At 40.1% G+C, this 22,203-nt stretch overlaps 1 protein-coding gene across 1 annotated transcript in view; it reads right to left on the reverse strand.

The window, feature by feature from the left end:
* Nucleotides 1–21,483, reverse strand: part of RGS7BP (regulator of G protein signaling 7 binding protein) — a 41,945-nt gene extending 20,462 nt beyond the window's left edge. Inside the window, exons 1-2 of the mRNA XM_030467551.1 lie at nucleotides 21,314–21,483; nucleotides 18,520–18,686 (exon numbers count right to left, since the gene is read on the reverse strand). Of these exons, the coding sequence (XP_030323411.1) occupies nucleotides 18,520–18,686; nucleotides 21,314–21,472 (326 nt within the window). The 5' untranslated portion in view covers nucleotides 21,473–21,483. The remainder of the gene's footprint in view (nucleotides 1–18,519; nucleotides 18,687–21,313) is intronic.
* Between the last annotated feature and the right edge of the window lie 720 nt (nucleotides 21,484–22,203).

Raw genomic sequence — 22,203 nt, forward strand, 5'->3', positions numbered from 1 at the left:
AAAAGCTCTGCATGAAAGAAAGCCAGATGGTTAGCTTATTACTACCAACAATCACATTTCCCATCATGAGGCCTGCAGGATGACTTATTTGACTTAGAAACATCCAGCTGCTGATGTCTAGGAAAAACTGGCAGAGCTTTTGGGTATGATTTTTCTTTTTTCTCTCTCTGCGAAGTTATGCTGGTAGCTATTAATTAAATAGTTGCAAATATCCTGTCCCTCCCTCACTAGGAGTTGCTGTAGCTGTTTCATGAATCCCATGCCACCAGGATGCCATAAAGGTACAAGTCCTTATTCAGAGGTACAGAGAATACTCAGATGATACACTACTGCATGAGCTACGCTTCTGGAGTTTGAGCGCTCTGATACCTACAGGTATTAAAAGTCACTACAAAAGAGAATATGCTGGCTTACTCCTTTACATATCAGTAGCTTAAGTTAAGTGGTTTATCAGGCTGCTATTAAAAGTAGAAAATTTTGTAAATACAATTTAAAACCAAAACATGTTGTCAGACTTAAATCACTGGCAAAATTGATGGTTCCATAAAATCCTGCTTAGAAAAATCAAGTCCGTTGTTTTTTTATGAAGCGCTGATCAGAAAGTGAATTTACTTTCCTTTTTACTTTCCTACACTGATATTTAAAATAAAACCTAAAGAGGGAGCTCTTATACCAAACATGTAGTAGCTGGTAGACATAAGAAAGGGGAACGAATGCAGCTTTTTGGATAATCATTTTAAAACACAAGAATAAGCATGGTCAAAATGCCCTTGCTCAATATGAAAAGGTAAAGAGTGAAACTTCCACTAAAAGTTTCATTTTTAAAAAAAAAAACTTGACAGGGTATGTTATTGTGCTGCAAAAATCTTGGTTGCAACTGAAAGAAACTTATGACTATTAAAACTGAAGAAAAATTAAGGACTACTGTGTTTTGCTTAAAAATTTAGCCACATATTTACAACAGAGCAGCTTTTTGATTTAAAGAAATTCATTTGGGAAAATGAATAAATAAAATTCTGCCTTATGACCCATATATGTACTTTCTGTGAAAAGGAATGTAAATTAGTTTGATAAGCTGTGGAAAATCACGGTTCACAATTACCTTGGAGACTGAATTTTAATTTAGCAGCAGAAACACTGCAGTTTAGCAATACACAGCAGCTTCAAAGATGATCTGGAAATAAGAGGTACTCCAGACATCATCATTCTGCTAGAACAAAAAGTATGACAAATACTACAAAGGAGGTACATTAAATCTCCTTAGATACTGAGGGCCCTTCTGATTATGGCTCAGGTGCAACAGCCTGATAAACATGCTTCTGCTTTTCTATTTTAAAGATCTTCTATTTCTTTTGCATTTAACCATTCATCTTTAAAAGTAACAAAAGTCTTGCTGATTCATTTTGTGTATATGTAGAGGACAGCCATTGACTGACTTCTTTTCTTCTTAATAGATTTTGAGAAAGCATTCTTATTTGTTTTCCTCCCATCTGCTGGGGTTATTTTTTTTTAAATGTATGCATATGTTTCACATACATTCCTGTCAGCTTCAGTATCATGTGTTGTTTTTTTAATTCTCTTACTAATGTGCTGTAACACTACCATACAACTGCTACACAACATTCCAGTCCAGCCATGGCAAAAGTAGGGCTAGGTCTTTCCAGTAGAGACATTAATGATTGCAATATTGGTTTTATTACATCAGATTATTGTTTTACAGCAGCACTCTAAATATGAGAAGATGTGATCAGATTTTGTTCAGTTAGACCAGCTTTGTTTGGTTACTCTGCTAAGGCTGACAGAGTCAATCTGGGTATTTAACAGTATCAGTAAAATAAAAACACAGTGCAATGACTCATATTGTAGAGACATTTCTAAATCCCAAGTTGATGGTGGTTGAGGTATTTCCACTCTAGAACAATTTAACTATGACTAACAGTAGGAAATGTACTTTTCTTACCCATTCAAGAAAATTTCACTGACTTCCATGGACCATGTACATTCTGCAAATTTCAGTCATTCTTAATATGCTTTTGTCTCATTTTTCTGGTGGGCTCCCCTTTTTCAGAAACACCCCCAAAGCAACAAATATAGCATCACATATTATTGAAGTCTTCTAGTAATTTATGCTGAAGTTCTAAAATTCTATTGTAAGATGCCTATTATTACTACAAGCATCACACACTGTTCTTAGCAGTGTATTAAATATTTGCAGGTGCTTGTCAGAAAATATTTTTTTGAAACTATCAGAATTACAGACTGGAATTTTCTACATTTGTTCCCTCAGAAGTGAATTTTACTACTTGAATTAACTCAAGCATGGCAAGAATTACTGGAGAACTATCTAGACTATTCCACTAGACGACAAAAATTATTACAATCACTTTGTAAAACTTTGTAGATTTGAGGAAAACAGCACTAGTGGAAAAAATTTTATTCAAACCTATTCCACATGCCAGTAAGTGTTCTGGGTGTAGGTAGCCAGGTTTTGTTTGGAGTGAAGGCTCCTTTGTGGGAGGAGGTGAGGACCTGCCCTGAGCTGGATATGGCCGGTTCCAGCCAGATGTGTGGTACCTCTTTGGAAACTTAATGAAGGGAAGAAAATTACACATGGAGAGAGGAAGAGGAAATAAAAAGACTGAGAAACATGAAAAAGAATATCAAGGTCAGAGCAAGGAAAAGGAGGTACTTCATGGAGGAGCAGATATTCCCTGTTCTTTCCAAAGAGAAACACACCAGAGCAAATGTGTATTTGTGAAACAACTGACAACCATGGAGAGGCTATACTGGTGAAGATTTTACTGACAGCTGCCTGGGGAGAAGCCCACACCAGAGCAAAGGAAAAAGTGTGAGGAGGAAGGAGAGGCCAAGCAGAATTGCTACAGCCTGGCTGTAACCCCTTGCACCCCATCCCTCCTGCACTGCTCTAGGGTAGGTAGAAGAGTCTGGAGTGAAGACAAGCATGGGAAAGGAGAAAAGGTGTTTTAAAGCTTGTCTTCTTGCTTCCCATTTATCAAAGTAGTAATTATTTATATTGGCAACAAATTAGGTCAATCTTTTCCAAGTCAAGCCTGCTTTGCCTGCAACAGTAGTTGGTAAGCAATGTCACCATGTTTAGCCACCCCCAAAGCTTTCTCATTCCTGCTCCTCCCGTTTTCTCCCCATATCCTGCTGAGGAGTGAGCAAGCAAGCAGTTGGGTGGGAGTCTGGATGTTGTTGGCTAAACCACACCAGTGGCTAAGCTTAAAATCCCCAGTGGGGTACTGCTAAGCAATTAGAACATAATGTGTCTTTAATTATGTGTAACTTAAAGTTACTGTAAGATTTAAAAAAAACAACAAAAAAACCCAAACAAACAAACAAAAAAAACAACGCAGCACTTGACCACCAAACCTCTGCAGAAAGTAACTCTAAGCCTCTTTTCCACCATCCTTTCCTTCAGCTGGCTGCTCCATGCCTTCAGTTGCTGGCTGTTCCATGCCTTCAGTTTAGGGAAATCAGCAAGACCTCTGAACTAGCTGAATATGAGCTGAACAGGGCCCTTGTCTCTGCAAATTATCTGGTTCCCTGTTGAGAAGAGGTGGTGTCACATTAGATGAAAAAAGTCTTTGGGTGAGATTGAGTCAGCCTTGGTTAGGCTCTAGCCTCAGCTGGACAGAAAATCTCACAGCCTCACCTCTTCAAATGGTATGACAGAAACTACTAAATAATAGATAAGCCCAAAACACAACACAGACCTTCCAGAAAAGCTCTGTGCTAACCAAGGAGTTGTCAGTCCCCAAGGAGTCAGTCAGGTTAATTATAAATGCAGTAATTCTTAAGTTTCCCAAAGAAATTCCTTTTCCACACCCTGCCTTGTTACCATCTGCAAGTTTTTCTCAAAATAATTTCTCTGATACACCAGTAGTGAGAGCACAAACTGTTCTGTGCCAGTCAACAGGCTAAAGACCTCCATATTGCATCTTACAACTTGACTGCATACACATTGCTTATGCATTACCCCTTTTAGTTAAGCTTCTAAGTTCTTTAAAATGCTCCTTAATCACTTGTTACTCATTAATAGATGACTTACAAACACCTTTCAGAAGTCTGCAAAATGTAAATGATAAATATTCCTGCCTTTGCTCCTATCTAGTTCTTTTGGCTGATAGTTGAAAAGAAAATGTTTGAAAGTTACTGAAACAAGCATCTCATGTGGGATGATCTATCAAATTTGTTCTGATTGGTGTGTGTACAAATACAATCAGACCTCCCAGAAAGGCTTGAAAATCCATTAAATGTTTCAGGTATTTGGTGCTGGAGGATCTAGGTCACAAAAGACTACTAGCACACAGGATTTAGAAGAAACTGTGCTGCAGGCAAGCGATGCTATCTGTTCTTTATCATCCACAGGACACTAAAGCAGATGACTGCTTGGATGTATGATACTTCTCTTTTCCATTTCATTTTCTGTATCTAGTACCTACTTTGAATTTATATTTCAATATGCAATTTTTCCCAAAGGGCATTCACTAAAATGCTTGCGTTATCTGGATAGCTGTTAACTGTCTGTGACTTGGATTTCTGGTTTACCATATTTCAAAATGAGAAAAAATAAGTGTGAAGAGATGGCAAAATGAAAATCGGAAAGAAACAATGTGTTTGCATTTCCTCAAAAATATGACAAAGTACTTTACTCTAAGGACTACTGAAGCTGAAAGGAAAATGTTCTGTAAACTTCACTGGGATTTGGGTAAGAGCTATATTCCATCAACAATTACTGAAAAGATCCATGGATTCTCATATTATTATTTTTTTTTTACAGGCAAACAATATGACTGCTACAATTCTGGAAGGAAAACAGTCCACCAAGCAGATTATTAGTAGGTTGCTCAGAATAAGGTAGTATTGCTTATGCCCTGGAGCATTTTTTTATTTTTTTAAAAAGCAAATATTCCAATGCCTCCATATGAAAGTATTCCAAATGAAAAATAAATTGTGAAATTGTGGTATAATGTCAGTAGAAGTATCTTACACAGCCCCACTAGATACTTCACAGATCAGATCTGTACAAGCAGTTAAAAATCACAGCTGAGAGACTGTGAGAAATTTAAATGTGTCAAAAAAAAAAAAAAAAAAAAAAAAAGAGGGAGAGAGAGAGAAATAGATTATCTTCATGTAATGTTTGAATTCATATATGGAAATAGAAATGTTTAAAACCATCTGTTGATAAAATGTGTTCAGGAAGTTTATTTTAGCATAAGGAACTTTGGATATTTTTTTAACTTTGAATTTTTGAATCCTGCTGTAGTCTCTGCTTGACTTTGTGGTGTTGCTTTTTTTACCTTTTTGAAATGCCTAATTCTTTCTGGGAATGTCTCCACAAAATCTTCCTTGGGCATTCAGTATCTTGTATTAGCAGCAGCACAGACATATACTACAGATTTACATGTTTTGAATGATATATAAGGAATAGCAAGGCTGAACACACACTACTTTGTCTAAGTATGCAGCTAAACTGAATGCCTAGAATGTAGACTGACTACGACTTTGGGGCTGGTGCTCTTCAGCCTGCAAGGAGCGAGGGCTTCATCAGTGCACAGCCTCACATAGTTGCAGTTCTCATAATATCCCAAAGTACCAATCTGTTCTGCTGGTGGGTGGATATGTATACATGTTCTTCACCACAATAACAGCTCCAGAACTTATGGAAGTAATTGGAGGCTGCTGCATCAACAAGGTACTTAGAAATAATTTGCTGCTTCACCATTTGCCATGCTGAGGAGGTTACAAAAAGTACATTTCCAGTGATCTGCCTTGCTGTGACAGACAGAGATAGGAGGTGTCAGCTTTCTTTTGCTCATCCAGCAAATGCAAACATGTTTTCCTCTCCAATGGGAAAGCAGTTTCTTCAACTTCGAGCATGTAATTTAATATCCTATGACAGTATTTGAATTCTTATGCCCAGTTGTTATGCTGACAGGAAATGTTCATGCAGAAAGTATTCATATAAAAGATAAGTATAGTAAAGTAAATAATGGACCATAAGAGAGAAAAGGAAGAACTACAATGAATAATTGCTCATATACAAATGAGTGTATTATTTCTTTTGTAGTTAGAAATTGTGTAGAAATCTTCAAATGTGTCCAGTACAAAGGAATAGTAAAACATTAATTTACACATCATTTAACTGATAGTGCTAGGATTCCTGATGCTTACTCTATGCTTAATCTAATGCTTTGTTCAGATAAGAACCTAATATCAAAATAATGGTTATAAATATTTATTAGAGAAACAGAATAATAAAGCAACTAGAAAAAACATAACATATTTTACACACCTTATAGTAAATTTACTAGCTGGAGCATAGGAGGTTACACATAAATATAAGGAAAAACTTTTTCACCGTGAGGGTGTGAGGTGGAACAGGCTGCCGAGAGGAGGTTGTGGAGCCTCCTTCTCTAGAGGCATTCAAAACCTGCCTGAACACATTCCTGTGTGACCTGCTGTAGGTGACCTGCTCTGGCAGAGAGGTTGGAATAGACAATCTGTCGAGGTCCTTTCCAACCCCTAACTTTCTGTGATTCTGTGAAATTTGAATTTGGTTGGAATTTTCCCTGTGTCAGCCTGACAGGTTTGAGATGTCCCTTGGTTGAAGACTGATCTTGCAAGTTACTCATGATGCTGATGAGACCATTAATCCTTTATTGTTTGGTACATGACATCTTACTAGAGCAAACATCCATGCACCAAAGTTAAGGATAAATATGAATTCTTCTCTTTGATTACTGTGCAGAAAGTCCAGCAGCTGAAGGGGAGAAGAGAGGACATGGGTCACAAGAAGGGCATGCAGCTAATTGCATGGTCCTATCTAGTTAACATAGCAACTACACTAGCTGATTTAATTGAGGGGCACAAAATCAAACTTGTTTTTTCTAATTAGAGTAAAGCATTTCAGAACATTGAAAATTACTGAAATTAGTAAAAATTCTTTTTGTTATCAGGAAAATTTCAAACCAGAACTTAAAAAAAAAAGAGTTAAAAAATCAGAAAAAAACCCTTAGTATATGTGGAATTCAAAGAGCCCAAGCTGAAGGCTTTTTCTAATTTATCATCTTTATCATCTGATGTTCTCATTTTTCTTAAGATATATGAACATATTGCTAAAGTAGTCTGGATTTATAAGAAATACTGTGAGAATCAGCAGCTGATTTCTGAAAACTGTATAACCAAAGCTACAGAACCAAGGTAAGCAGAATGTCTAACACAAATTTAAAATTGCAGCCATGTGGAATGTCTTAAGCAAATGGTATTTAAGAAAATGATCAGGAAGGAAGAACAAAATTCTCAGATTTGGCCTCAGCTGTGTTTCAGCAGAAATCAAGAGAAGGAAATTATTGAAATACACTGGTGACATGCATCTCAAAGCAGTGGGTCTAAATGGGAGATACAGGCCTTTTCTTGACTGTCTTTGTTAGAGATCAGTCTAATCCCAGCTTTGAATCACATCTGCGAAGCTAGGCGTGAAGCTTCAGTATACTTTTTTTTGTTTTTTTTTTAATAAATGTAGCTTTTTGCAAAATTTTGCCAAGAAAAAAATCTTCTCTCAGTACTACTGAAATAAAAAAAATTGTATTGGCCTAAGAATAATTTTGAAACCATGTAGGCTTCTATGGTACCCCAAATTTTTGCTGGCATAGGGTCATTAGCATGACAAAAAAGATTCATAACTAGCTGCACTTATATGTCTTCACCTATCTTTTACAATTCAGTTCTAAATTCATTTTCAAAGCACCACTTAAAGCTCTAACTTAGTATCATTCAGGTTCTTGCTCAAGAGGGCCATACCAACTGATTTCACTTGTTCCATGCCAATATACACAAAGGAGTTACCACATACAGCTACATGCTAGGGCCTAAAATTCCATCAAATTTACATGTAAAACATCTTTTTAAATCAAGAATTTAGGAAAATATCATAAAAATGTAATATTTTTATTTATAAAACACTATAGCAATAATGAGTATTTTGATATTGTACCTTCTCTTGAAAGACTGAAATAGGACTTAAAAGCATTAAATAATATACACACTATTTTTCAGAGATAATAAATACCAGTATAACTATTAATAAATTATTCATCTAAAACACCAGGCAGAGGTCAAACGAAAAATTTTCATGATTTTTTCCTAAAACAGTAAAAAAGATAAAATTCAAAACATTCATTATTCTTGTTAATCATGTACCACAGATCTAAAAGTAAGTGGACTCCCAGTGGGCTTGCTGTAAGTTCTCTGCCTTGAAGAGTTTCTAAATAGTTAATATGACAGCAGCAAATTTAGTTTCCACTTCATTTCTGTTTGCAGATAAGTTAAGAAGTAAAAAAGGCAAAAACCAGAAACACTAAAGAAAATGGGTTGACAAGAAGGGTATGAAAAAATCTGGAGTGAAGCTAAGTTAACAACTGTCAAGAAAAACAACACAATACGTTTATAAGCTTTTCAATGCCCCCACAGTTCCTGGTTTTACAGATGTGCTCAACAGCTATATCCTCTAGCTGATTACTCCCTGAGAAAATTGCTTTGATACAGGAAGTCTGAAAAGCTTTTTATCTCCAACAGCGATATCAGCAGGTATTCTAACAGAAGGACAAAACGAGGCAAGAGAGAGGCATAAAGTTAGAGAATACTTGCAGAAACACTGAATTCTCTGAACAATGTCAGAAATGTCTGCAGTGTTTCTAAAAGGACTCTGTCAGTGTAATTCAGTCACTAAATCTCTCTGGCTACATATGTTTTCATTCATTTCAATGTCAGATGTAAAGGATTTGCAAACCAGGAGTGTGAAACAGAATGTTTATTTCAACCATTGCATCAGATAAATAGGCTTTACCTATGTCTGGAATACTACTTTATTCCTTAGATTTAGAGACACCCCCCTCACCCCACCCCAGAATCTAATCATAGTGCATAGCATAATATGCTAGAGAAGACTTAAAACACAGCAACACCTTACATCTTAGTATCCTCTTCCCAAACTGGTGTTTGGGACCCAGAATGGAGAGCTCAGTTCAGAAGGTTTCCCCAAATGGAAGCAAAACCTCCCTAAACCTGCAGCCTGCTCCTACCTTAGAAGATTCATAATGATGACTTTAGTGGTTATGCGAGTTCTGAATCTCTGTTCCCCAGCACCTTTGTATGTTTTACCTGCTTAAAACACACAATATTAACAAGAGCAAGGGTTAGAAAACAAATTCTCTTTACTACCAGGGAAGTTCCTTAAGAGTCTCCAGTGTCTACCTGCACCAACACTGCTTGAAACCTGAGTACAGTGTAGATCTCAACACCATTTTTTCACCCTTGCACTCAATCCTCTGCTCACAGGTTAGATGATGGCAATGTGCCCACTACTTCCCCTGTAACCTCATGGCTTCAGGTCACATCATGGGGGAAAAGCTATGTTGCTTTATGCCTTCCAGGGAGAATATGGCTCTTTGTGTTCTAGAGCATGGGCCAGAGTCCCCAGCTGCTGGGCTAGGAAGCAGCTGCCCTTCTGTAGAGGACTCTCAACTTAAGTGGCCTGTGTGCATTACCCAGATTATGCTGTCCCTGTGTGCCTCAGCAGTAGCACTGCTGCACTGGGAGGGAGGTACTCTGACTGTGCTAGTTGAGTTCAACATGGAAGAAAGGGGCAACTAAGTGACTGACAAAGATGATGTCCATCCTACTTTTATCTTCCACCTTTCCCTGACTACAGACAGTGCATTTTTCTGGAAAGTCAGTAAAAGTGAAACTCTAGAAAGTGAAATTATAGAAATTCTAGGTGCAAGTGAAAGTCTAGAAATTAGGTTGACTCACCTTCAGCTTTGGTTTTAATGTGAGGGTGGTGAGACACTGGCACAGGCTGCCTAAGGAAGCTGTGGATATCCCATCCCTGTAAGTATTCAAGCCCAGACAGGATGGGATTTCAAGAAAACTGATCTAGTGGAAGGTGTCCCTTCCCATGCAGGGCATTTGGAACTAGATGATCTTTAAGGTCCCTTCCAATCCAAACCATCCCCTGATGATAAAAAAAAGTTTTGATAAAAACAAAACTCCTCACTGTGTTTTGTAAGGAGTCCAAAATTATCAGTGTCTGTTAGGCTCTGAGGATGCTCTGAAAGCACATATTGGATCATGTGAGCTTGGACAAGCAAAAATACCTTACTTCTGTCAGCTGATTAAATTTACAGTTAAGCAAGGTGCTAAGCTCTTCGTCAAAACTAGGTAACACTGTGTCACTGCAGATATAGAACTTCCAGCTTTTCAGAACTGCTGTTTTGGACACACAGAAGTAAATACTAAATTCAATTTTGGGCATCTTTGTCCTTTACTAAATCTGGCCTCCAGTAATGAAAAGACAGAGCTATAAAGGTATATATCTTAAAGGTACGTATCTTGAAGTCCCAACTGTATATTGCAGCAGAGTTCCAAAGGCAAAGGTACAAAGGAAAAATGAGTCTGTAGAGGTTAGCTATTTTGAGAGCTCTACCTTTAGTAAGTAACCTTGTTTTCTCCTCCATTATTTACCCAATAGAACTTGGGATATCTGACTTAAATTCTTACATTTTCAGCTTGCAACTTAAATTGAATACACAGATCTTATTCTTAACAACAGAGTCCACTTATCTCAGTTAAAGAGAAAATGATCTTTGCTTTTCAGTGTCTCTTTCCATCACTTTAGATGCACATGGCTTCAAAGTTAGAGATTTTTTTTTTTGCTAAGGAAGCTAGTGAGAACAATTATGTGCATCTTACCCTCAAGAAAGGAGTAAGCTACTGTATACTTACTTCACTATAGGACACTAGTTTGCCCATAAAGACTACGCCCACAAAATATCCCTGTCTGAGCTCAGTTCTCAAAACATTCCCATGTAGACCACCTGCTTTAGTTATAAATGGGATTTGAGTCACTGCACAGGTGCAGACCCTGATACACAATAATAAGTCTGGAGTCACTTCTTGACTATGAAATCAGTGAAGATACCCCAAGTAAAGCAGAAAGACCAAAGCCAGAATATGCCCCTAGAATTTGATATGCTCAAAATCACAAGAAAATTGCAAGCATTTAAGAAAGATACAGCAAATGCTTACAGAAGAAAAATGTAAAAATGAAGGAAAATGAGACTTTGCATGGTAAGAATGTTCAGTAATGAACTGATCCTGAAAGCTCTTCTTAGGAGGGAGAAAAACATCTCCCTGATTTTTATCATTTTGGACAGTCCCAGTTAAGCCATTGCTGAGTAAGGTACTATTCAATTATTGTAAGAACTGTAGGATGTGGCCTGCCAGATTGCAACAACTTCCTGAGATGATCTTAATGTGTGCCTGCCTGTGAGTGCAAATGGGAAATTTTCTATTTCCAACACTTTTCAGAAGTGGAGAATCTCAGCAATATGTACTTACTTAACATGATGTTTAAGGTCTTACTGTTTTAAATATCTGCAATATTTAGGGAAAAAAACCCTCCATCTGGATTCTGGGGGTACAGTGCTGTTGTTACTAAAATGTATAACAATATTGATTCTTGCAGGGAAAGTGTCTTTCTTTGCTTTCTTACATGTCATTACATTAGTTTGAATTATACTCTCCTCAGGGCACATTCTGGTTATCATAGTGCAACTTCTGTGAAGCACTTACCTTATTCTAACCTTTCACCTGCCTGTTGAAAGATTGCTGACTGTAACTGAGGCAGAATACAGGGGCAGTACCTGCAATTCAGAACTCCAGGAATCAACATTAATAACATTCCCCACAGCTCTTACACATAGTCTTAGAGCTCAACATAGAACACTGGCAGTGACTCTAAAGGCATCTTGGGAGGACAGAGATAGCCACACATACTGCTTGATTAGCATCTAACTTGGGTAGAGCTCTAGTTTGTTGCTCTGTCTGCTAGTACTGCCTTCTTTTGATTCAGGATTATAAAAATTCTGCCCTGCTGAGCTACATGTTGCTAGGTTTGTTTCAGCTCAGTTACATACACACCTGCCAGCAGTACTGTATTTAACATCTTAAGTTAAACAGTTAAAATTGTTTTTGTTATGTCTGTCCTAATGAAGCTTTAATTAAGTTACAAACCCTAGGTCTCCTTCTCTCTTAATTTGTAAAACATTTTGGAGCAGTCTTTTTGCTTGCTTGTGAGCTTTAGAAAGCAGGTATTAATTTTAAAGTGTCATAATTTGGGGAATATTCATACGGTTTAGTAAAAATCAGGCAACATTGAAGTGTTAAAAGAATGTTTTAACACAACCTTAGGAGTTGATCTAATATTAAGTAGGTCTCAGATATTACCCTCTATTGCTTATTGAAAAGATCAGAAATCTACTGCAGATGGCAAAGCAAAACAAAAGCAGCAATTATCTAAAACTACACACTTAAAGCAAGACTATGGTTAACACTTTTGTGCACTGCAATAAAGACAGGAATGTAGTCAGGATTCGTAAGTTTTCTTGAACTCAGTGAAAGTTACATTAACAAGTCATTTAAGGAAGTCACAGCTGCATGTCAATGTCAAATAAGGAGAATTTATCTCAAAATTTTCCCAATAAGAAGATTAACAGTGAGTTTTGTCATGAGCCAGAAAGGACATCTAGAAGTAATGTAGTCCACCACTCCTGGTCAAGGCATTTTCAGCTAAAGCAGTCCAGCTTAGTTCTGATTATCTACAAAGATGAAGACTCCACAACCTCTTGGGGAATGTGTGCCAATATTCTACAAACCTCACAATAACAAAGTCATTTTAAAAATGTTTAAATCAGTTTTTCTGTATTTCAATTTGTGCCTGCTGTCCTGTCACTGGATACCACTGAAAAGAGTCTGCCTTTGTCTTCTTTGCACTATCTCATCATCTACTCTTTATACACATTAAGATCCCATTCCAAGCCTTCTGTTCTTCAAGCTAAACAATCCCAGTTCTGTCAGCCTCTCCTAGCATGTCAGATGTTGCATGTTTTTAAACATCTTCATGGCCATTGACTAGACTCACTTCAGTATGTCCCCTTCTCTTTTCTACTAAGTCTATAACTGGACACAGTAATCCAGATGTGGCCTCAACAGTGCTCAGTAGAAGGGAAGGATGAACTACACTCAATCTGCTGCAACAAATCCTAATGTAACACAGGATACCATATGTCCTCTTTGCCACAAGGGCATAGTGCTGGCTCATGTTTGACTTGGTGTTCAGAACCCTCGAAGTCCTTTTCTGCAAAGCTGCTTTCCAGATGGTTGGCCTGTACTGGTGTATAGTTTTATTCCTCCTTGGATTCAGGACTTTGAAACACCAGTGTGAACAACAGATAACCACTTTAAAAACTATGTTCATACAGAAGTACATTGCCATGCACCCCTGAGCAACTCACACAGTTTAATTTAATGAAAAAAAAAGAAAGAAAAGAACAGCCACTGTCAACATATATATCAGACTGTCACAGAGATACTGCCAGTTCTGGTTTCATTGTGCCAAGAACACAGAAGTACTTGCATTATGTAAGCATATCAAGTGCCTGAGAATTTGAAAGGGGCATTTACAAAAGTGTGTACATGGTTGTTCAGACTTGTATCTTAAAATAAAGTTCTGAGTTATCTATTTATATCCCAGACTCAGTGTACTTTACTTATAAAGCTCACGATGTTTTCTAAATTATCACAAATCTTCATCATCCTACGAGGCAGACCCCCTTCCTAAACAGAGGTTTGCATTTTTGCCCCAACATCCAATTGTTAGAAATATTTTTTTCTATCTTTTCTTCTGGAAAAAAATCCTGTTGACTCATTTTGTTGCTCCTTTACTTTCTCTAGTTGTGATCACAACATCTGATACTGCAAGGATGCACAGTAATTGCGCAGGAAATGTAATGAGCAAGCCTTACTCACTCCTGTCAGAGCACAGGTCATTAAAAATCGGGAAGAATTTTTAGTATGACTGTGGTGAGCAAGACCTGAGCCGAAGTCCTGAGAAAACCCACACTAGAATATACTTCAACTTGTATTCCTAAAAGATCATCAACTAGAACCAGGATATTTCAGTTTAAATTATTGTTATTTCTAGCCTTTATTGCCTGGAAGTCATGATAGTGTCAGTAAAACCAGACATTCATCTGCTCTTTGGTAAAATTTCACCCATTTCTACATGAAAAATATGCAAAAGAATAAGTTAAGGAGAGAATGTAATAGCTATGAGGCCCTATTAAATTGGAGATCAAATTGGAAGTTTCATTTCTAAATATTTTTTGTATGTATAAATTGACTTGTAACATTTTAAAACACACTATTGTATAAAGATGTCAGTATTCATCATCAGCACTTTCTGAGTAAAAGACTTTCATATTCAGACAAATTCTGAAATCTTCTGTGAGAACTTGTCTTTGTCAAGAACAAATTGTTCAAATGCAGCCTTTTCCTCAGGAAATCCCTACACTAGTAATTGCTGGAGAGTAGCAAGCATACAAAGGCAGGCATCATTTTATGCACAGTCTGGTTTGTTTGTTTGTTTTTGTTATTTTTATGAAATCACTGCTACCAGCAGCTGTCAGATTTGAGCTAAATGGGATGACATGGTCTAATCCAGTGCAGACTTAATAAGGTTTTATGTTTCCTTGCTACTTCCTTACCTTTGTAATTATGTCCCTTGTTCTTGTTGTTGTGTTTTCTCTTTCACATTTAAAATGCAAGTGGGACATTCACTTCCTCCATTTATCTAGCTGAATCTCCTTTTGATGGTTTATCAGTGTATACTTTTTCTACAGCTACAACCACAGTCTTCTCTTCTTGTTCATGTTGAACCACCGTCCTACTCTGATATTCACCTAATACTCCAGAACTGATGTGCCCATCATCAATGATTTTTCACCATCATTACTTCTATCCTGTTCAGTTCCTATGCATTATCTCCACCTTAGCATTTCTTTCTCTTCTCACAATTCCTAAATTTTTCCCTGGCCCACCTTTCTCAGTACTAGCGGATCTGTTTGTGTTTCTTTCCTTTCACATTTTTGCACCTTTCCTCTTTGTTGCCTTCCCTAGTCTTGCAGAACAGGTGAGTTAGGAAGGGAAATAGGTGCCACTCGTACCTGCCTCAATCAGAAGTGCATTTAAGACTCTCAAATCCTGATGTGTTCCAAAAGGATAAATAAAATGAAGCTGTCTGCTAATTTTACAATGCACATCAGCACAAAATATATGAAATTAATGTTGTCCTAGACAGTGATGCCAACTTTGTGAAAGAAACTCAGAGTGCCCTGCAAGAGTTCAGATCACTTACAAATTAACTGAACATTATTGATGACCTTAACTAACAGTATCCTGCTAAGTAATGGAATTTTATAGTCTTTCAACATAATTAGCTTACTGCTATTCTATCTGGGTGGGAAAGCAACAGACTTTCTTAAACAAGCTTTGGAAGATGGAACTGGTTGTGTTACCCAGAAGCAATGCAGACTGCAGGACTCTGCATTTTAAAGTAAAGTGGTGAACTAAACAAGACTTTGTGCCATCTGCTAACAACCAGTGATGTTTAAACAAAACAGTACCCTCCAGAGTATGGTTTAATAAAAATCCTATGCCATATGCTCTTCATCGCACTTTCTGATGAGTTAAGGGCTGAAGCTCAGACACTATTTATTACTCCTCTCCTTCTCTTTCTTTTCTACATCTCTCATCTTTCTTCACAGATACAGCAAAGTTAAGCTGGCTCATCCTGGCCTGTATCAGGAACAGCGTCACCAGCAGGCCCAAGGAAGTGATTCTGCCCCTGTACTCAGCCCTGGTGAGGCCACACCTCGAGTACTGTGTCCAGTTCTGGGCCCCCCAGTTCAGGAAGGATATTGCGGTCCTGGAGCAGGTCCAAAGGAGGGCAACCAGGCTGGTGAAGGGACTCGAGCACAGACCCTATGAGGAGAGGCTGAGAGAGCTGGGGCTGTTCAGCCTGGAGAAGAGGAGGCTCAGGGGAGACCTCATCGCTCTCTACAACTACCTGAAAGGAGGGTGTAGCCAGGTGGGGGTTGGTCTCTTGCCAGACGACTTTCAACAAGACAAGAGGGCACGGTCTTAAGTTGTGCCAGGGGAAATTTAGGTTAGATATTAGAAAGAATTTCTTTACAGAGAGAGTGATCCGGCATTGGAATGGGCTGCCCAGGGAAGTAGTGGATTCTCCGTCCCTGGAGATATTTAAAAAGGGACTGGATGTGGCACTCAGTGCCATAGTCTAGCAACCGCAGCAGTGGATCAAGGGTCGGACTCAATGATCTCTGAGGTCCCTTCCAACCCAGCCAATTCTATGATTCTATGATTCTATGATTCTATGATTCACAGGGCTTTCCTCAGCTACAGGAGGGTGGGGAAGTAAAGCCTATCTTGCAAAATGTCTGTCAAACCAGACAATTAATTTCCAGGGGGTTTCTAACACCTACCAATTGTTACACTGGTAACACACTTTATTATCACTTTATTATAACAGTTATTTAAAACAGTTTTAGATTAGCTAAATATCAATCTTGCTGCATCTGCACAACCTTCAGGACATCTTTGTGTATATCACAGATTCCTAACTCTAAAATTATTACATAAAAACCCTCCATACTTCTCACTGATCATGTATAAATGCTTTTCTTGGGGGAAAAAAATATCCTTAAGGTTATGCTCTTCAAGTGTATTATCTTGGTTGCTATTTGCCTTTCTTTTGAGTCTGAAAGTGTGTAAGATTAATTTCACAAGTGTCTGCTTTGATATTTTCAGTGCTACTGTGTTGAGGTAGTGTAGGCTGGTTAAAAAGTACTGTATCTTTTGTTTGTATCTTTTGTCTTGTTTGGGTTGCTTGTTTTAAAGTTCTCACATACCATGGGTATAATCAACACGGCTTAACCAAGGGCAAATCATGCCTGACAAATCTTACGGCCTTCTGTAAAAATACCATAACATCAACAGACAAGGGAAGAGGATCTGACATAATTTACCTGGACCTGAAAAAAGCCTTTGACACAGTCCCACACAACATCCTGGTCTCCAAGCTGGTAAAACATGGGTTTGATGGATGGACCACTCGATGGATTAAGAACTGGCTTGATGGCTGCACCCAAAGAGTGGCTGTCAATGGGTCCATGTCCAACTGGAGCCCAGTGACAAGTGGAGTCCCTCAAGGATCAGTGTTGCGACTGGTCCTGTTTAACATCTTTGTTGGTGACATGGAGTGTGGCACTGAGCGCACCCTCAGCAAGTTCCAAGCTGTGTGGTGCAGCCGACAGGCTGGAGGGAAGGGATGCCATCCAGAGAGACCTTGACAGGCTGGAGATAAGTGGTAAAATACTTGAACAAGTTGCCCAGAGAGGTGGTAGAAGCCCCATCCCAGGAAGTTTCTAAGGCCAGGACAGGGCTCTGAGCAACCTTGTCCAGTGAGAGGTGTCCCTGCCCATGGCAGGGGGGTTGGAACTTGATGATCTTGAAGGTCCCTTCCAACCATGAAAATACTTTGATTCTATGATTCTTGGCAACTTAAAAGCATATGTTCTCTGAGGAACAGACCAAGAGTTTGCAATTTCAAGTTAACAGTCTCTGCACAAAATCATATCTGCAAATGTTTGCAGTTCTACTAAATGTTAGTGTGATCTTGATAACCTGAAAGGTGTTTTCAACCAGAATTAATCCATCAATCAGTGATCAATAAACCTACAACAGATTTCTCATTTACATTAGTGATTTTTTTCCATTGGTACACGACGATTTATGGTGGATAAGGCAGGTATAGAAAGTTCTGACAGTGTCTTAATGTGAACATGTGTTAACACAAAAGCCCCTGTCACTGTACTGTGATGAACCCACAAGCAATGATACTTTGTGCAAGCAATGCATTATTTCCATTCTGTAAGATGCAGAGCCCTATCCTGGTTCATCTCGTACTGAGGCATTGTATGAAGTATGTGATGACCATGGAAAGGAATGTATTTAATGTAGTGTCAAAAGGTAAATGAAAACACTATGTGCTGGCAAAGCTTTGGTCCTCATTTCAACACAAATAGGGATTTAAAAGCTTGTGGAATGTAAACACAAGGTTTTACAGTAGTATTTGTATTCCCACTCCCTTACATAATTTTCACCTAATTAGTTTTTTGTCTAATTTTTTAAGTCTTTAGTTGAACTGAGCTAGTTGTCTCTTAACTGCTCAATTAGGTACATCCAGTTAACAACTGGGCAAAAAGCTATTGCTATTTCACCCCTGAAAGCCAAGGCTTCTCCCTTGATCATTTGAAATTGTATATGGATATGAAGATGTGATGTTCACCTTACATAAAAGCACCCAGTGAAATCAGTAGGCTACCATCCTAGTAAGGGGACCAGAATTCAAACCAAAATTCTGCACTATGAGCAATTCTGCAGAATTTGTGGTCACACAATTCTATGCCTAACACAGAAACAGCACTTAGTGCTTTTGCTGAAAGTTTCTGCAATGTAATATTTAGCATATGTGCATATGAGTACAGTTTTAATTAAGCAGAAGTAGACTCCTACCCAGAAATTGCTGCTAGTTTTTGATGAGCCTGAGAGGCCATCTCACATCCTCGGGTTCGAGTTTTGTGCATTTCCCCATGCAGAGATGGACAGGTGGCTGAAACATCCCCAATGGAAATGACCAGCTCCCGATATAGAGCCACTTGGGTATTGAACTCCTGGACAAGCTGAAAAACAAAGAGGATTTACTTGCATGAGAAGTTTAACTACACTGATAAAATGAGAAAGTTTTAAAAAATATGCCTAATCTAGTGCTTGTTCCTGCTGCTCCAATTTGGTGGCATACAGCATTAAGTGCAGAAGATTTAGTAAATGACGAGGGCCTCCATGGCAGCTGCCTCTTCTGTGAGCTATAAATGTTCATCTGTAGGAAAGTGGCATTTCTGCTTTTAATCTCTGAAAGTGTTTGAGTTATTAGTCTTATGTATTAAGCAGACAAAAAAACAGCTGTTTTACAAGTATCATGAGGTTATTTTTTGCTATCATAAAAGACAAAAATATATGCAGAAATTATTGCCTTTGCTCCTGCTTCCTGATTAACAGCACATTTTGGGATTGGAATGTAGCATTTGCTTTTACACTGTTGATTTTGGTAATTTACTCTGTAATGATTTCTGTTCTGTCACTGGCTTCTAACCCAAATTTCACATAAGCCATCTAAAGTCATCGGATGAGAAGATGTAATAGGTAGGCACTTTCCAGTTAGGATTCTAGGAAGCACTTTTTCCAGTGTGTGTGGTAAAAACAAACACAGTAAATAAACACTTCCACATTCACAGAAATCTAATATCCAGCAGATATACATTGATGCTACTGGATAAATGGGTAACTTTTACAGAGATGCAAAAACCGTTACTGTTTAGTTACACTTATCATGTGCATGGGATTGTATTTTAAGGAAATGAAGCATTTGCTGGCTTCTGAAAGAATGCACATCAGACCATTTGCTGCACATGGTGGCGGGGGTGGAAGGCAGGGATAAATAGAACTGAATATTTATTTATCTGTGTTTTGCTAATTTGACCTCAATTTCCAAACTACATAAAAACAGTCAAGAGTAACTGCTCATAATAATGCAGCCATCATTATCAGCAGGAGTTCAACATATATGCATGCTAAAAAAATGGATTCTAGCAGATCTACCAAATGTGAAACTCAAGCTCTCAAATTCTCATGCTCACAAAATAAACGAGTTGTTTTTTCTGCAGCATTACATTCTGGCTCTTCATGCACCTCACTGTAAATATTCTGTATAACTGAGAACTAGTATCAGGACCTAGCAAATAGGTTCCTCTGCTTCTTGAGTATCAAAAAAATGCCAGTGCATTACAGTATAACTGCAGCCTCCCATCCCCAAACCCTAAACAAAATCAGAAGCAGACACCAAACAAAACCTTCGGAACAATATTTGCTAAACCTGACTTCAAGTTTCTCATTCTGTAACTTAAAGACAATGCATGAAAAAAATTGAGATTTTTTTTTTTTTTAAAAAAGTATACTATGCTGTGACGTAGCATAATTACTCTGCATTAAGGCATTAAGAAAAAAAAGTTTTTCATCCTGCAACTGATAACTGGCTGTGTCAGACATATTTTACCAGCTCTCACCTGACACCCCCTGTCTAAATAGAAGACACATTCAGCCACTTCGACATTGCCATGGAAAACCAAACCACATTGAGACAGAGAAAAAACACATTGTTTTTTATCTCCTGAATCTTATCACATCTTGACAACTCAACTATAGATCATACTTCTAATCACTGAATTCTACAAAACTAGCACTTCTGTTCAACTAACTACATTATGCTGTTAGGAAAGAGGGAAAAAGGCAGGACCTACTGGGATTAACTTCTTGGGTCTATTTTTGTTTTTTTTTTATTTGTGCATTGGGAGTTGGTCCCAATTTTGAAGTATCAGAGTGGCTATGAAAAAAAAACACAAAATGCAGAATCCAGCAGAAGTAGCAGCTTAATTTCCAATGCTACTGGACAGAGCTTTAGCACATACCAGATTTTCAAGTAAAGTAGCAGCAACTTGATTTGTTTTCTATGCCTGTCATTGGTTAGAGGAGCAATTTTTGGGTTGAGTGTACAACTAGCTGTAGCTCGAGGAGCCAGGTATAGGGCATATGGTTCTGCTTTGGAAGAAAAGTGTTATGATCCAAACGTTTTGAACACGAATGGAGAAAAATGTCATACACTAACAGTCCAAAAAGAATACGGATTCAGGTACTTGATCTGGCGTTTTACAGTTGCAACCAGATACTCTAGGGAGGCTGGAAACAGGTACCATGTATGTCGAAGACAATTTCAGTGCTTCAAATTCTGAGTCCTGTTTCAGAAGGATTTTAGAGAGGAAGTGTGTCTGCTGCACAAGACAACACGCAGAGAGTGCGGTGGTGCAGTGAAGGCAACTATTTATCTATTTAGGCTTCGGTGAGTGCAAGTCCGGGGACAGATTTGGTCGGGTCTACCGAAAAGCCAACTCCAAGTGCCGGGCAGCGCCGGGAAGCGGCACGTGCTGGAGCGAGGGCTCTTGCTCCAGCGGGATCCTCGCCCCGGCTGCCCCGCAGAACCCAACCGGCTCCCCTCGCTTTCTCACCGCACTCTCGCCTCCGAACCGCCACGAGTCAGGCTACAGAACCGCACCCCCGACGGGGACCGCAGTTTTAAAAATAGTGCAACTGCTCGTGATGGGAATGGGCAAGACGGCGGGAGGAGCGGCACGGCCGCCCGCGACGGGAACACTCGGGAAAAGACGAAAATTAAGGGAAGCCCATGTGTGGTACCCACCATCTTGCAGTCCTCCAGGGCTCTCTGGGTCTCGTAGGCGCCCTCGCAGCCGCTGCCCCGGCGCTCGCTGTCGCGGCCGTGCGGCGAGGTCCGGCTGCCCGGGAAGATGGAGGCGGCGGAGCGGGGGCGCTTCCTGCGCCCGAGCGGTGCAGAGCTCATGCACGCGCATCCGCCGCGCGGAGCCGCCCGCCGCGCGGGGCCCCGCGGGCGCGGGCAGCGCCTTCCCCCGCCGCCGCCCGGGGAGGGGAGCGGGACCGCGCCCAGCGCCGCCTCGGCCCGGCCGGGACCGCACCGCTCAGGGCAGCGAACGCGGCTGCTGCGGGCGGTAGCCTGGCGCCTGAGGGAGAGCCGGGGGAGAGCCCTGCAGCATCGCCTCCGCTACGGCGGGGAGAGGCGGAGGGGCCGGCGCCTTCCCTCTTTCAGCAACATGTCAGCCCCTGCGGAACCGCCCTGCCAGTGCCATGCTCCGCCGTCCTCCTTCCCGCAGCCGGCGGTGGGGCGAGCGCGGCCGTGCCCGGCGGAGGAGGGCTCGCATTCAGCGGCTGCCGAAACCCGCTCGATGCTCCCGGCGGGGGAGCCGCCTCCGCCGCTCCACTCACTACGCGCTGCCCCCGCGGCGCCTCTGGCCAGGGCGCCTCTGCCCGGGAGCCGCTCGGAGGGGCCGGGAGCGGTGGGCCCCGGCCGGCTGACGCTGTCAACACTGCACCGCCCACACAGGGCGGGAGAGCGAGCGGCAGCCGCCCCCCCCGCCCCTCCCCAGTACCCCGCTGCCCCCCCGAGTCCCATCGCCCTCCCGTGCCCCCACGACCACGCGGGTCAGGACGGGGCAGAACGCGCTCCCGGTGCGACACCCGAGTGGGAACCGGGCTACTCCTTCCCTCTGGGCAGCA

This window comes from Calypte anna, chromosome Z (genome assembly GCF_003957555.1).
Source record: "Calypte anna isolate BGI_N300 chromosome Z, bCalAnn1_v1.p, whole genome shotgun sequence".
In the NCBI taxonomy this organism is placed as follows: Eukaryota; Metazoa; Chordata; class Aves; order Apodiformes; family Trochilidae; genus Calypte; species Calypte anna.